A 15,209-nucleotide genomic window follows, 5' to 3' on the forward strand; every position below is an offset into this window, starting at 1 on the left:
TAAAGCTGAAAGGGGCCTTCAATACCTAGTTCAGTGTTACCCACAGTGAGGCGACCATTCTACCAGTAATATTTGGGCTGATTTTAGAGAGTATATGAATGAACTTTAAAAAATATTATACAGTTATTCTACATTTTCACATATACTAAAAAACATACATAAATCTGGTGATTATTTTTCAATTTAAAAATGGAGTCATTAACAAAAACATCAGTACTTGTACAGGTGTTATATGATCCATAATGATAATTAACACATTTAGCACTTAGCACATATCAACCATTATTAAAAGGGCTTTACTTATATTAACTTGTTTAATCCTCACAATAATCTCCATTTCACAGATGAGGAAACTGAGGCATTCAATTGAGGTCACATTGCTAGAATATAGCAGAGCCAAAATTAGGACTCAGGCAATGTGGGTGTAGAGTCCATGATCATAGTTACTACACTAAAAATGTGGTATATAAATGAAGTTTGAGAAACATGGACATAGTCCACCATATCCCCACTTCTCCCTCTATCAGTGTCACAGGTGAGTAAACTGAACCTCCAAGAGGTTAAATTACATGCTCAAGGTCAACAGGAATAACAGGAATTCATGGAGCTATTACTACAATCCAGTATCACCATGCTCAGCTCTGGGGCCCCTATCTCCCTACAAGGGTGCCTCTGAGCAGACCTTATTTGATCAGAATGTTTGATATGGAGTTTGTGTGGATTAACACATAGTATCAGGACTGGGTGCCTGGACGTCCAACCTGTGCAATCACACAGGACCCCCATGCTTGGTCGAACGCTCTGTTGCTGCCTTCTTGAATTCTTAACAGTTTTTAAACAAGAGCCTTCATGGTTTCATTTTGCACTGGAACCCACAAATTAAGTAGTTAGTCCCACACAATATCTATGGTTTCTGGAATAGCAAAGATGTTTTTCAAAAGTGATGAGGTGGCGGGGACCCTTACCTATGGAGTCAAACAGCCTTCGTCTCAAATCACAGCTCTGCCACCTCTGTGTCTTGTGACCTTGGGGAGTTCACTTAACTTCCTTGGACCTCAGTTTATAGTTTGCTCATCTGTAAAGAAGCAGATAATTTACTAGCCTTGCTCTGGTTGCCATTTGAGGCTTAAATAAGAAAATATCGGGAGAAGCAATGAGAACTATTTCTTTCCTGCCCTTCTTTTAAAAAGTCTACACTGATTCACTGTCCCCCAGACTAGCCATCACATGCCAAAGTACAGCTGAACCTGTTCTGACTCAGGCTGCCCTCCCAGTTATCAGGCAAAGGAAAACTCCCAGAGAGCCTTTTGTAATCTCACTGATAGCACAAACTTCCAGCTTGCTCCAGAAACCGATCCTCCCTGACAAGGGAGGGTGCCATCTCACAGCCTGTGGCTGGCCAGACAGGGGGCACAGGAGCCCACAGTTCAACAAGCAACCCACTGCGAGCTACTAACTGCTTTGGTATCACTATCTTTGAAGGCTGGTATACCAGTCAGCTCTGCCTAGAACAAAGATACACCCATTAGAATCACCTGAGTCATTTCTAAAACATTCTATGCCCAGGATCTCCACCACAGAGATTTTGTGATTCAATTGGTCTGGTATGGCCAATATTGGGTATTTTTTAAAGCTCTCTCAGGTAATTCTAATATGCAGCTATTTTTAAAATGATCTAGAACAGTGGTTCTCAAAGTGCGCTCCCTGACCAGCAGCCCCAGGACCAGCAGGGAACTAGTTAGAAAGGCACTTTTGGACCCTGTCACCACCACAGGGAATCTCCAAGGGCAACTGAGGTTTGCACGAGCCCTCAGGTGATTCTGAAGCATGCTCAAATTTGAAAGTCACTCATCTAGAGAGAATAAGAAGATATTAGCAGCCAAAGCAGATAATTTCATTACAAAACTCTCTGTTTTTCAAAACAAATGTTTATATTATAAAATACATTCATCCTGCTCTGGCCAGGTTCTCAGTGGATAAAGCATTGTCCCGGCTCACCAAGTTCCATCCCCAGTCAGGACACGTGTGAGGAGTACGTGTCAATCCATGAGTACACAACTAAGTAGAACGACTAAGTGGAACAGCAAGTTGATGCTTATCTCTCTCTCTCTTCCTGTCTCTTCCTCTCTCTCTCCCTCCTCTCCTTTCTCTCCATTGTTCCGTCTCTCCCATCCCCGTTTCTCATCCCCCCCATTTCTTTTTCTCTGTCTCAAATCAATGGAAAGATTAAAAAATAAATAATATAAAATATATCCATTCCACAACCCCAAATTGGCTTATAAAATCTTTAATGATATTATAGAATAAATATCCCACCTCTAAACTTCTGAGTCTCCAAAATGTTAGATTTTTTCTTTTCATCTCTGTTCGTAATATAGCTTTCCAGGGGAGAACAGTAGAGATATTTTTAAATGGAGCTTCTTATAAAACATCAAGTACTTTTTAAAAAGATTTACATGGTTTGGCTGAGTCATAACTTGATAATCTTCTTGGATACATTTTTTTTCACCCAGCCCTCTCTAAATGAATCTTAATTACAGCATTTTTGTCACAATGTTTTACTAAGCTTTGACCTTCAGAAGACACGACTCAGAGAGTTAAATGAGTCACAAGTCCAAACAAGATTACCCAGCACTGGTTTCTTTTCCTTCAGAAAAGAGAAGTAATCCAACATCAAATGTTTGATAATCCCAGTAAAATGAGCACAGAGCAGCTTCATTCTCCTACTCCCTCCGCCGATGCAGCTTTGAGAGAACACCTGAGGAAGCTGGCAGACGGGGACACGGGGACACGTGTCTCAGGGGACACGAAAGTAGGAGGACCAGTGAGAACACTGCGTTGGGGTTTCATGGTCGTCCTCCAGGTCAGCTGTTCCCTACAGGCCATTCTTGTGAATCAATTATCTGCCCCTTCCCCTGGGGGCTACCAAGTGCTCATCTGAAATGTGTTTCCCTTCTTATCTATAGATTTAGAGAACAGATAGGACTTGTGATTTGGACAATGGAGCCCATATATCCTGTCCTAATACATAAATATTTCAGAGAAGAAACCCCGATGGTGTTTGAGCTATCACCTGAGATCTTACAGGAAGTCGACTGAAGCCGCCACTGTGATGAGGGGAGGAGGAGGAAAAGAAGGGGCCATGAATTGGGACTTGAGAGGGCACTGAGGCAAACAATTTTTTTTTAATTAAGTGAGAGGTGGGAAGGCAGAGACAAACTCCTGCATGCACCCCAACCCAGCAAGCCTGTACCAGGTGATACTTTGCCTGGCTGGGCCACAGCTCCATTGCTTGGCAACCAAGCTATTTTAGCACATGAGGCTAAGGCCATGGAGCCATCTTCAGTGCCTGGGGCCAACTTGGCTCAAACCGTTTCAGCCATGGCTGCAGGAGGGGAAGAAAGAGAGAAGGGGGAGGAGTGGAGAAGCAGATGGTCTCTTCTCCTGTGTGCCCTGACCAGGAATTGAACCCGGGACTTCCACAGCCTGCGCCCTAACGCTGAGCCAACCGACCAGGACCAAGACAAACAAATTTTTGATGAGGTGTCCCATAAGTAAGATTGAAATTCTCCTTGTAGGCAGAGGAGAAAACCACCGGCACCTTCAACATTAGAAGAGCAAGAAAAATCAGGAAGGCCAAGCTGAGGTTGGCACCAGAGCCAGTGGGATTTCAAGAAGGAGGGAATGTGAAGATGAATCTGCGATAGTAAAGGCTACCTGCTGGCAGAGGTGCTGTGCAGGACAGGGAGACACATGGGGGAGGGCAAGGCGATGCCGTGGCTCTGCACCCAGGGGCAGCTGAGAATGAAGGGAGAGGGGACCATTGCAGAGATGGAAGGCCCTGTCACGGGCATGTGCAGTGTACCTGGAGTAGACTTAGAACCATAAAAGAGTGGGGTTTGGGCCTTCTTTCCCTCAACATTATGCATGTGTGAGATTCATTCACATTGTTGCCTATGGTTTTAGTTTGTCCATTCTCCTTTCCATCCAGCTTCGCACCATGGTAACACACTGTGAATTGTATCTGTTCTAGTGTCCATGGACATTTAGTTCGTTTCCAGTTGAGTTTGTTAGGAATAGAACCTCTATGAACATTCTTGTGTATGCACTAGGTAGTCACATGGACACATTTCCCTTACGCTTCTGTTGAGTTAGCAGTGGAATTGCTGGCTTAGATTACAAGATTGTTTAACAATCTTTAACAAGAGGCATTCTGTCTTACAGCCATTATACCCCTCCAATAATATTAGAGTCCTTAGCTCCATTTTGCAGATGGGAAACTGAGACATAAATTAAGGTGGCTTTATGTTAGATTAGTTGCAGGGCCAGGGAGAGAATCTTTTCATCCTAAACCTACTCCTCCTGGCCACTTTACATTAAACAAACCTTATTGTTATTACAATCAGTGGGACTTGCAGTGGTATTGTAAAAAATAACCAGCAAAGTGGGAGTTGGCGGGGATTGTGTGGGATGGGAGGACACCTCAGTGCCATCCCGTCTTCATTTCTGCATTGGTAAATGTCTGCTTGGGAAACTTGATCCCAGAGTAGTAAAAATAAAAGACTCTGGGCAAAACAAAGTGCCACAGTACATGCAGCGGGCAGGGCTTCCTGCAGGACAGTGCTCCCAGGGAGAGACAGCCCCGCCCAGCCGAGGTCAGCCGGCCCACCTCCTCTGCCCTGGGCCTGGAGCAGCCTGCAGCGGACAGGAAGCTCCGGGGGGACCCCGGGGACCAAGGACCCGCTCCCCAACCCGATTTGTGCCTGCAGAATTGGGCACCTGGGGTTGTCATCTATCTCCAGGCCACCCAGTCTCTTTTCGGAGATGGGTTTTTGTTCCAGGTTTTCTCCCATGTGATCCAGACAACCCTTCCTCCCACCCTTCTCACTTGTAGGTTTGAGGTCATTTGCTTAATTGTCACAGAATGGAGTGACACAAGTAGAGCAAGTAGGTGTATTGCCAGCTCATACTGAGGTGCCCTGGCATCTGAAACCAGGCTTGGCATTTCTAAACCTTCCCAAGGGATGGGAACAGCCCTTCCTTTGGACTCGAGAGATATAGGTTTCAGGGCCATTTCAATCACTTGTGGATTGTGCAGCTCTTAGCTTCTCTGGGATCATGCACAAGGAAATGCTTTTTTATAAAGGGCTTTACAATCACAAAGTGTTCTACTACATTAAGAAAGCCCATTCAATTGTTGAAGGCATGAGTCTTCATCTTGTCTCGCCTGAACTTCTCATGGGCACAGTTTCCACCAGGAAACTCTGTCTGGAAAAGAAGCCAAGCCTCTCGTTGAGTATGTCCCTTCACTGCAAACAGCCTTTCATAGGACTCGTGACCATTACCTTTGACCAGGGATGACATTCAGCCCACGTGCCCTCTACAGCCATGTCTATTGTTAAAATATTGAAACACTTCTGCTGCTAACTAGTGTCTTCCTTGAGTGACCCCTGCCACCAGGACCTATCAACTAAAACAATAACTCCTGACAGGCAAGGGCGTTTCCAGAACCTGTTAGTTGTTATTGTTGTGTTGGTTTTTTTGTTTGTTTATTTTTTGTGCTGCAGTAAAAAAATTGATTCCCTTCTGATTTTCAATATCACATCTGCCTTTCATTTATTACAGATATAAGATACATAACTACAAAGCAATGAATTGAAGTTTTTAAGGAACAGCAGAATTAAATATGCAAATAGAATAAATAATATTATTTATCATTTAGCCATCTTATTCTCTAGTCTTAGCTCCAAACGACTTCTGGCTTATGCCAAAACCAAATCCACTCTCAAAAATAAAACTTTGCCCTCTTTAAGACTTTACAAAAGAATACAATACCATGCTTGGCTGGTGGTGGCACAGTGGATAGAGTGTTGACCTGGGACACTGAAGTCCCAGGTTCAAAACCCCAATGTTTCCTGTTTGAGTGCATGCTCACCAGCTTGAGCACAGGCTTGCCAGCTTGAGTGTGGGGTCATCCACATGAAGCCAAGGTCGCTGGCTTGAGCAAGGGGCACTGGCTCGGCTGGAGCCTCCAGTCATGTCACGGATGAGAAGCAATCACTGAACAACTAAAAGTGACGTAACTACAAGTTGATGCTTCTTGTCGCTCTCCCTTCCTGTCTCTGTCTCTCTCTCTCTGTCTCTTTCTCTAAAAAAAAAAATAATTTAAAAAAAGACTATAATACCAGTCTGAGTACAACCTAAATAACAGTGCTCATAGAGTCATTGAAATAAATAGCCTCATAAGATGAAGATTTTTTCCCACGTGTATAATAATTCAGGGAAATTTTAACACTAGTAAATATGAGATGATGTTAAGGCATTATTATTAATTTTTAGATGTATAATTATACTAAGTTAAGTTTCTTAAAGGGCTCTATTTTAGAACTACATACACAGGATGGAAGGGATTTGTTTCAAATAATCTAAAGAGAAGGCAGGGGAGTGGGTGTCAGGGGAGCCACCAATGCGTACATGGGGCTCTTAATACTATTCTTTACACTTTTGTATAAGTTTGAAATTCTTCAAAATAAAAAGTAAAGCAACATTTTTTCAACCTCCTAGCCCCCCCCCCCCCCCCCCCCGGCAGATGGGAGAAATAAGACATGGAAGCACCTGGCTTAAGATGTGGAGACCCAGAAGGCTTCACATCCGACCACTGGCCGTGCTGCTGGGGACAATTTCTTGTTTTGTTCTGTGCCCAGTTTCCCGTCTGTGAATGCACAGAATCATAGCCACACACACTGACACACTCCCAAACAGGCTGGGAGGGGTCCACACAAGACAGCATTTGTATAACAGCTGGAGCTCCTTGAGATAAAAGTGCAACATAAATGCATCATTCGAGGACCTCAGCACCCAGAGCTGTTGGGAAGTTTACTCTACTCAGGATTCCCAGAATCTCACAGATTTTTCAGAAACTACCTCATGCCTAGTTCTCTAAGCCAAGTGGAAGAAGGAGTAGAAACAAAACACCCTGCTTCTACACAGGAGGCTTTTAGCAGCTCTGTTTACTCCTCTGACACAAAGCCCTTGTTTACATGACAGATGGTAGTACATGTTTCTCTCCTCTCTGTCTCTCAATCTCTCTCTCTCTCTCTCTCTGTCTATTTCTCCCTCTATCTTTCCCTCCCTTCCTCTCTCCCTCACTTTATTTTTTCCCTTCTGTTTATTTGTCCTCCGTTTTTTCTTTTCTCTGAACCTCCCTTGCTTCCCACCACTTTTCCTGAATTGACTCAAAGATAAAGGCAAACAGAAGACCGAGACCTGGAGAACGCCACTGTTCCTCAGGCTGCGTGCATGCAGTCACTTCTTAGTTCACAGCACTCGTATGTGAAGCGTGTTTCTGAAGACAGAGTGACACACCTTTGAAACTGTAGAGGGTTCAGAGTAAACATTTATGTGGCAGGTTTCCATGGGTTACTTTCCCAAAGTAATCACAGTCAGTGCATTCTCATGTGCACGTTCCTTCCAGATTCGGCCACTCCCAAGAAACAGATGTAGACCTCACCTCTTACTGAATATTTACTGCAATAAACCTAGTCTACAAGCCAGCCAGGGAAGGGGAGGTGTGAAGGATTGGACATGCAAGAGCCTTTTCTAGATCAATATGGAATGCGGGTTCTGCTCCTCTCAGACCCAGGAAAGAGATTTAATCTTTTCCAGCCTCTCTGTCTTCTTCTGTAAAGTGAAGGTATTCAAACAAATGGAAGATCTATAGACTCTGAATATCTATAATCCTATGAGCAATCAAACCAAAGCTCTTGAAGAAGTCCCATAAATATCAATCTACCTGGCACCCCAATACCTGCTGAAGGTAAGAGATGCCCTGTCACAGTAGATGTCAAACCAGTGCTTAAAAGATGTGAGGAATGGCAGAGAAGTTAGTGGCGATGGGAAAATTAAAAAACGGCATTGAGTTCAGTAGGGAAATAAATAAGGTCAGAGAAGGGGATCAGAGAACTGATATCATGGCTACCAAGCAAGAGTAGGACGCAACATTTGGCACTTGCCTGGATGTCTAGGAAAAAGATAGCAAAAAATCAAAAGTGAGTAAAAGGAGGAGTATGCCTATTAATTCCACTTAGACTCCTGTAATTTATTCTTGGGTCTTAGACATGTGTTCAACAGAGGCATTCTCCAAAAAGAGATGCACACTGGCCCTTTAGAAGAGGTCTTAATTTGATGCCTCATGCTACACAAGGCTAGTAACAATCCTTTATGGCCACTCCCACCCCCAGATAACAAAGAGTAAAAATCCCTGCTCAGAAAAATAGTCACTATTTGAGAACTAATGGCTACATCTGCAAATGATTAACTTGAGGACTTATTACCAATTAGGACTATAATTCTCTGCTTACTTTGGCTGCTGAAAAGTTTTCATGGGAGTGGGGGGTTGAGGGGTGATTTGAGACAAGGAAGAAGAAATCCAACCTTAAATAGACACACTTCAAATTCAAGAAGGACTTCTCAAGCACCAGAGTGGAAAGGAGGCTTGACCCTGCTGTTCTAAGCAAACAGCCAGCAGATGCATGCAGGGGTAGCAAAGTCAAAGGGACCAGTGCCACTCAGAAGAGCATGTCACGGGCCTGGAAGGAGGTTGCATAACAAAGTGGCCCCGACGGCCAGGCGTAAGATGAACGGAGTTGCTGGTGGAACACATGGCTCAGGAGCTCCACATTCCTGATCCCAGGGGTTCTCAGACTTGGCTGACCACTGGAATCACCTGTGGAGCTGTAAAAACTATACTTAGGTGGAGGGATAGAGAAACAAGAAAAAGCCAAACGCATGGACATGGATAACAGTGTGGCGATTGCCGGGGTTGGGGGTAGGCAGGGAGAGAAGGATGGACGGGGATAAATGGTGATGGACAAAATAAAATTTAATTTAAATTTTTAATTTAATTTTTAAAAATACCTATGTTTGAGTCACACTGCAGTCCAATTAAATAAGCATTTCTAGGTATGGGGCTTAGATATCAGGGTGGTTCCAAAACTCCCCAGATGACCCTCAGGTGCAGCCAGGGTTGAAAACTATTTCTTGAAACCTGTATCATTCTCACAGCAACCCCATGTTTTAGGCACAATAACTTTCATGATTTTATAGGAGAGAAAAGTAAGGCACAAAGAGGCTTAGCTAATTGTGGTAGAGGCAGGTTTTGAATACACAGCTCACACTCTTAACCATCAGGCCCTATGGCTCCCAAGGCTGTGGTTGTCAGTTTTCCAGATAGAAAATGGGGCTCTCAAATTCATTTTATATGTTATTTCAAAAAATTCTAGTAGAAATGAAACATCGGCCCATATTAATGCTACATATTAACTAGGGAGACAAGTTTTTTTCTTTTGCTTGGAGTGACATCAAAACAAGGAGTTGCACTGGAGAGTTCATGCTTATTAAGAATTCTCATTCAGGCCCTGGCCGGTTGGCTCAGTGGTAGAGCGCCGGCCTGGCGTGCGGAAGTCCCGGGTTCAATTCCCGGCCAGGGCACATAGGAGAAGCGCTCATCTGCTTCTCACCCCTCCCCCTCTCCTTCCTCTCTGTCTCTCTCTTTCCCTCCCGTAGCGAGGCTCCATTGGAGCAAAGATGGCCCGGGCGCTGGGGATGGCTCCTTGGCCTCTGCCCCAGGCGCTAGAGTGGCTCTGGTTGCAACAGAACGACGCCCCGGAGGGGCAGAGCATCGCTGGCTGGTGGGCAGAGCGTCCGCCCCTGGTGGGCGTGCCGGGTGGATCCCGGTTGGGCGCATGCGGGAGTCTGCCTGACTGTCTCTCCCCGTTTCCAGCTTCAGAAAAAAAAAAAAAAAAAAAGAATTCTCATTCATTCATTTGACAAATAGTGCCAGTTTTCTGCAGAGTCTATAAAACAGAACCTCCCTGTGCAGATAGATCTTCTAAGGGCATTAAGAGTAGCAGACACTGGACACTGAGAGGCTACAGAAGAGGGGACAGTTCTGCATGGCAGTAACATACTACACTTTTGCTGAGTGAAATGTGGCAAGGGAAATCCCAAGATAATACGTGCTTGTTGTTAGATGGCAAAATGAAAGATGGAGGCATAGGATAATGAAATATGAGCATGTTGGGAATGCACTGTTGCTGATTCATAAATATTTAACCCAAGGTAAGAAAAAATGCAGATTCCTGGATGGCACCTACACAAATGTAGCGAGCTGGATGTCAACAGGGGAGGTGGGGACAGGGGTGACCTAAAGAACTCATATCCTGTCTAACAAGTCAGCCAAGTTCTTACCTCCAGCCTTAAGTTGCCTAGAAGAATGTGGATGCAGTGTTGCCAGACTTTGTGACTTTTTAAGGAGAAATAATGTAAATGTGGGTTGCTTAATGCAAGCTCTCCCAATTTTAAATACCCTCTAATTCAAGTCTCTTCTGAACATGGTCTCAACCAAAGAAAAGACAGCTCTGCTTGCACCATTCAGAGTGTTCTCTCCACTTGTCCCATGGACCCCAGAGCAAGTGCTTATTCACCTGTGCCTTTCCCCTCCTTCAGGTATGCTCATTTATTTTGGGTACGGCATCTGGAACAGCACCCTGGAAATCAGCGCCCGAGAAGAGGCCTTGCACCAAAGCACGTACCAGCGCTATGACGTGGATGACCCTTTCTCCGTGGAGGAGGGTTTCTCCTATGCCACCGAGGGCGAGAGCCAGGAGAACTGGGGAGGACCAGCTGAAGACAAAGGCTTCTCTTACCAGCAGATGTCAGATGCGAAGGCAAACACCCGGACAAGTACCAAAGCGAAGAGCAAAAGCAAACACAAACAGAACTCGGAGGCCCTGATTGCAAATGATGAGTTAGATTACTCTCCAGAGTGGAAGTAAACACCCAAAAAATACATAGAAATGGTGGTGATTGAGTTTTGGTCATTTAACCTGTGGGCTAGAAGGTGAACGTGTTCTTGCCTCTCATTTCTAAAGTCCAGCCTTCCCCAAAGGCAGTCCCTGGTCATAGCCTGTCGTTTGCTACTTTTGCTTATCAAGATAGTTCTATCAAAGGGTTTAGCCTGGGTCCCCTAACTGGTCCCCTTGTAAAAACAAACAAACAAAAATTAAACAAGAAGCTACAAGAAATTCAGTTTCAGGTGCAACCATCAGAGCTGATGGCAGCAAATGTTTCCTCAGCTATCACTTTGCTGGTTGAATCTTTTTGCTTCTTTCTGAGACCCCAAGAAGCAAGAAGAAAATTTCTTGGGCCACATAGAGGCTGCAGCTCCTCGTGGAGATGTGCCAGAGCAGGTGGGTGTGGGCACAAGGCAGCATTTCCCCCACCTGAGGCCACAAGGGCAGAGCTCTGCTCAGCATGCAGGCTGAGAGCTGCTGCACAGGGTGAGCAGGTGGCACAGGCACGTCCTCAGCAAGCAACATCTCACAAAAACAAATTCATGGAAAAGATCCATGCTTCTTTTAGTCACCAACATTCTCATAGTCTCCAAACAATCACTTTAGAACCAAGCCAAGTGAGGGACTCTGAGACTGTTTCTCCTACGGTTCAGAGTCACCATAAAGCAATCAGGCAGACCCAGTAATGTGGTGAGAAGCACCATCAAAGCTCTACTTAAATGTCCAGGGAAAAAAATTAAATAATCACCTCTTGCAGTGAAGGCCAGAGGGCACTGGCAGAAATGAACCCTCTGTCAAGCCTTCTCTTACTCCAGACTCTAAGCTCCTGCTGACACAATGGAAGGGGGTAAAACTGGAGCATGATTTCATGGCACTAAAATGCCTTGAAGAAGGAGGCTGTTTGTTTCAGAATCAGATAAAAATCTTTACAAGGAGAAGTGAGCCTGCCACTGAGATCACATTGCAAATTCTATTTCAGATTTCTAAAATTATGAATTCTCAATTTTTTTTTTTTTTTGAGATATGCCACCACTTGATTGGTGAGTGCTGCTCTAAAAACAAAAATGTTGAAGCACAGCTTCTTAGGTAATTGCATTCCATGAGATCGCGTTTCACTCTGAACCTTGTTCTCGTGGGGTAGCTCACTGGTAGACATGTATTTTTTCTGCTATTTCCCAGAGCGGTTTCACTGAAGCCCAGAGAAATAGCTACCTGGTGAGGTCTAAATCTGGGCCAGAAGTGGGCTTCTTAACAGGATTTTCTCTGAAACAAGCTAGATGAGACCATCTGCAACAGGAAAAAGCTCCTGGTCTATAAATTCTACTCTTGGCTTGCGGAGAGTCCAACGCTGCAGTGACATATGTATACATGGATATGAAGGCACAATTTGAGTCAAGCTAAAATCTTTGTTAGAATTTCCTGAGGTTAGGGCAAAATAACAAATTCCTTCTGTTGGTGTATTCTGCCAAAAGTTTTCCAGATTACATCAACAAATGGTTAAGTCTATCCTTCTTAAAGGTTGAGGCTAGTGCCATTTTGGCATGCTGTAGGATTATGGACAGGAAGCAGAAGTCCATTTTTTTCACTCAAATAACCCTGATTGAGAAGTCCCAAGTGCTAAGTGATGAGAATACAAAAAAGAGTGGCATCTTCCCTTGAAGGAATGAGCAGCCCTGGAGCCTGATAACTATAGATGCAACAGCCCAACATGACAAGTCCCCGTGGTTGATGCGCTTGGCTTTAATACAGTATTTTTTAAAAAGTCAGTTGAAGTTATATTTTTAATATGCTTTTAAATAAATTGCATAGCATACCCATAGCCACTGTATGTCATTTAAATTCAAATAACTACTATTTTCTAGATCTTTTTTATTCTTCTATATTGATTATAAATCTGGTTTTCTGAGGTCACTTTTCTTTTTAATATAATGCTTGGCAGTGCTATATTTTCTCTCCCCAAACTTAACCATAAAGATGTAGTACCTGGTCTGTGAAATATATCCTTGGGAATTAAGTATAAACTAATTATCAGCAATTTTTGTGAAAATGAAGTTTTAAACTGGGTTTTGGAACTCAACAAATCTGCCTAGTTTAAATATAACCTATAAAGCTTATGATATTTATACATAGATAATAGGGCAGGGTCATATTTGTTAAAAATGTTCAAAGGAAATTATCAATGTAAAATAACAAAATCTTAATGTGAGTAAGAGAACTTTCTTTTATCAGAGACGCTTAACTGTTAAAGTCATCATAGTCTAGAGGTAGTTGCCTGCAATTTCTGGAGCATGAGAAGAGAGAGCAAAAGCTTTGATAAATAACACTGGTGTTGATTTTGTGAAGATCCTATGAACTACTCTCATTTCAAGAGTCACTTCTCCCAAATAGCATCTCTATAATTTTTTTAAGCTTTGATCCTTTAAATCTCTAAAATTGATTAGTTATCTCCCTAGCAAACTTGGTTCATAAAAAATTAGTCAATACGTTATAAAAGGATTTTTTAAGGTAAATAGACATATTTTTTCTCATGTTTCCCAGCCTTTGTGAAACAGTCCCAGATTTCACAATGCAGGTGTCACATACCATCAATCACTAGAATGATTTTGTTAGTGTTTCTTAACAATTTTCTTAAAACCACATTGTGAAACCACATTAAAAGATCACCTTATATAATATTACCATAAAAACTTAGCCGCCTGGAAAAGAATCCAAGGAAGACATACATTTTATCAAATTCTTCTCTATAACAAGAGCTCTTCCAGAAAGATTGCATCATGTGGATTTGAAGTTTGGAGCAAATTATTTGATTTTTTAATTGTCGATTTATTGGTACTCTGCTTCATTGCAAAAGGATTCAAGGTGATTATTAAAATATGCATAATATGCAAAATAAGTAAGAAGCTAGAGGCAAATAGAAAGGATAAAACAAAGCTAGAAGTGTGTTAAGTGCTCAAATGCAAAACCTTGATATACAATGTTAACTGCCAATGAAGGGCAACTTGAAAAATAATAAAATTATTGGCAAAGACAATAAGGGCAGAGAATTGCAATAGCATAGCTCATTGACACCCACAGACCAAGAATTTACCAGGTACAGGTGCCTGGTATACAGTGGATGTTTCATAAATATCTGATGAGTGAGTGGATGGATGGATGGATGGATGGATGGATGGATGGATAGATGGATGGACGGACTCATGGATGAATAAAAGGAAAATGAAATATCATTTATTCAACAAGATTTTATGGAGTGCTTATTATGTGTTATAGCATAAAAATAAGGAAAATGGGACATATAAATAAAGAACAATAGTGAAGATGGCAGGTGAGATAAGGGAGTTATAATGTACAGTGGGGGTTCAAATATGGAAAAGACCATCTTCCATTGGGAAGATCATGGAGAACGTATAGCCCTTGTGTTGACACTTGTGCAATGGGCATAGTTTTGCCAGGTCAAAATGAGGGGAAAGCTTGCTAAGTAGAAGAACAACATGAATAAGGTCTAGAAGACAGTGGCTGATGGCTGTCTACTGACTTAACAATTTGTACTGTGCCTCCTTCAAGGGAAAGCAAGAAGCTGGTTTAGCAAGAGCTTATGATTTATGTTTAGAACAAATAAGAAATGTTGAGAAGACAGGTTAGGGCATACCCACAGATAGCTATGAAAGTAATAGAACTGAGTTGGCTGGCTCTCCTTGGGTGGAGAAGCGTCAGGGAAATGATGAAAGTATGAATCAGGGAGAGTTGGACTTTAAGAAGCTGGGACAGTGACTTCTCTGCCTATGCAAGGAATTAACGAGTCACATACACACTCTAAATTAATTTAACATATTAATGGGAAAAAATATCCATACTTAAAGCAATATATGGTTCTTCTTTTGATCATTAATGTAAGAGAAGTATAGACATTTAACATGTGGACAGATAACACAGTTATTTGCAGCCGCTTTAAAATTCTCAACAATAAGTTTAAACAACCAAACCTAACAACTTTTCATTTCTATTTAATCTACACAGTAAAACCTCAGCTCAAGATTTTTCTCAGCTTGAGAATCAGCCTAAAAGACTAGAGGAAAATGCTGCCCTCTCTCCCACCAGGTTTTACCAGGATCCAGAGATGTCCGTGGAAGCTCACTGAGGGTCGACCACAGGTTTACCTATTTTGTGTATCAGATTGGAAGGTCTTGTTGGGTGGGGAAGTCAGAAGTCAGGAAATGTGTTTGAAGCCAGAGTTAGGAACAGCTCACTGAGTCCAGGCAGCAGTCGACGGTCCATTCTAATAAGCCTTCGGGTTAGTAAGCAATCTACAGATGGCCTTCATTTCTTATGCTGGTGGGAGGGAGGTGTAAAGGAAAC

At 42.8% G+C, this 15,209-nt stretch overlaps 1 protein-coding gene across 1 annotated transcript in view; it reads left to right on the forward strand.

Annotated features, from left to right (window-relative positions):
- Positions 1 to 14,963, forward strand: part of SLC7A14 (solute carrier family 7 member 14) — a 155,199-nt gene extending 140,236 nt beyond the window's left edge. The window contains exon 8 of the mRNA XM_066347261.1: positions 10,507 to 14,963. Coding sequence (XP_066203358.1) covers positions 10,507 to 10,835 — 329 coding nt within the window. The 3' untranslated portion in view covers positions 10,836 to 14,963. The remainder of the gene's footprint in view (positions 1 to 10,506) is intronic.
- Positions 14,964 to 15,209: the final 246 nt, after the last annotated feature.

This window comes from Saccopteryx leptura, chromosome 8, assembly GCF_036850995.1.
Source record: "Saccopteryx leptura isolate mSacLep1 chromosome 8, mSacLep1_pri_phased_curated, whole genome shotgun sequence".
NCBI classification, from domain to species: Eukaryota; Metazoa; Chordata; class Mammalia; order Chiroptera; family Emballonuridae; genus Saccopteryx; species Saccopteryx leptura.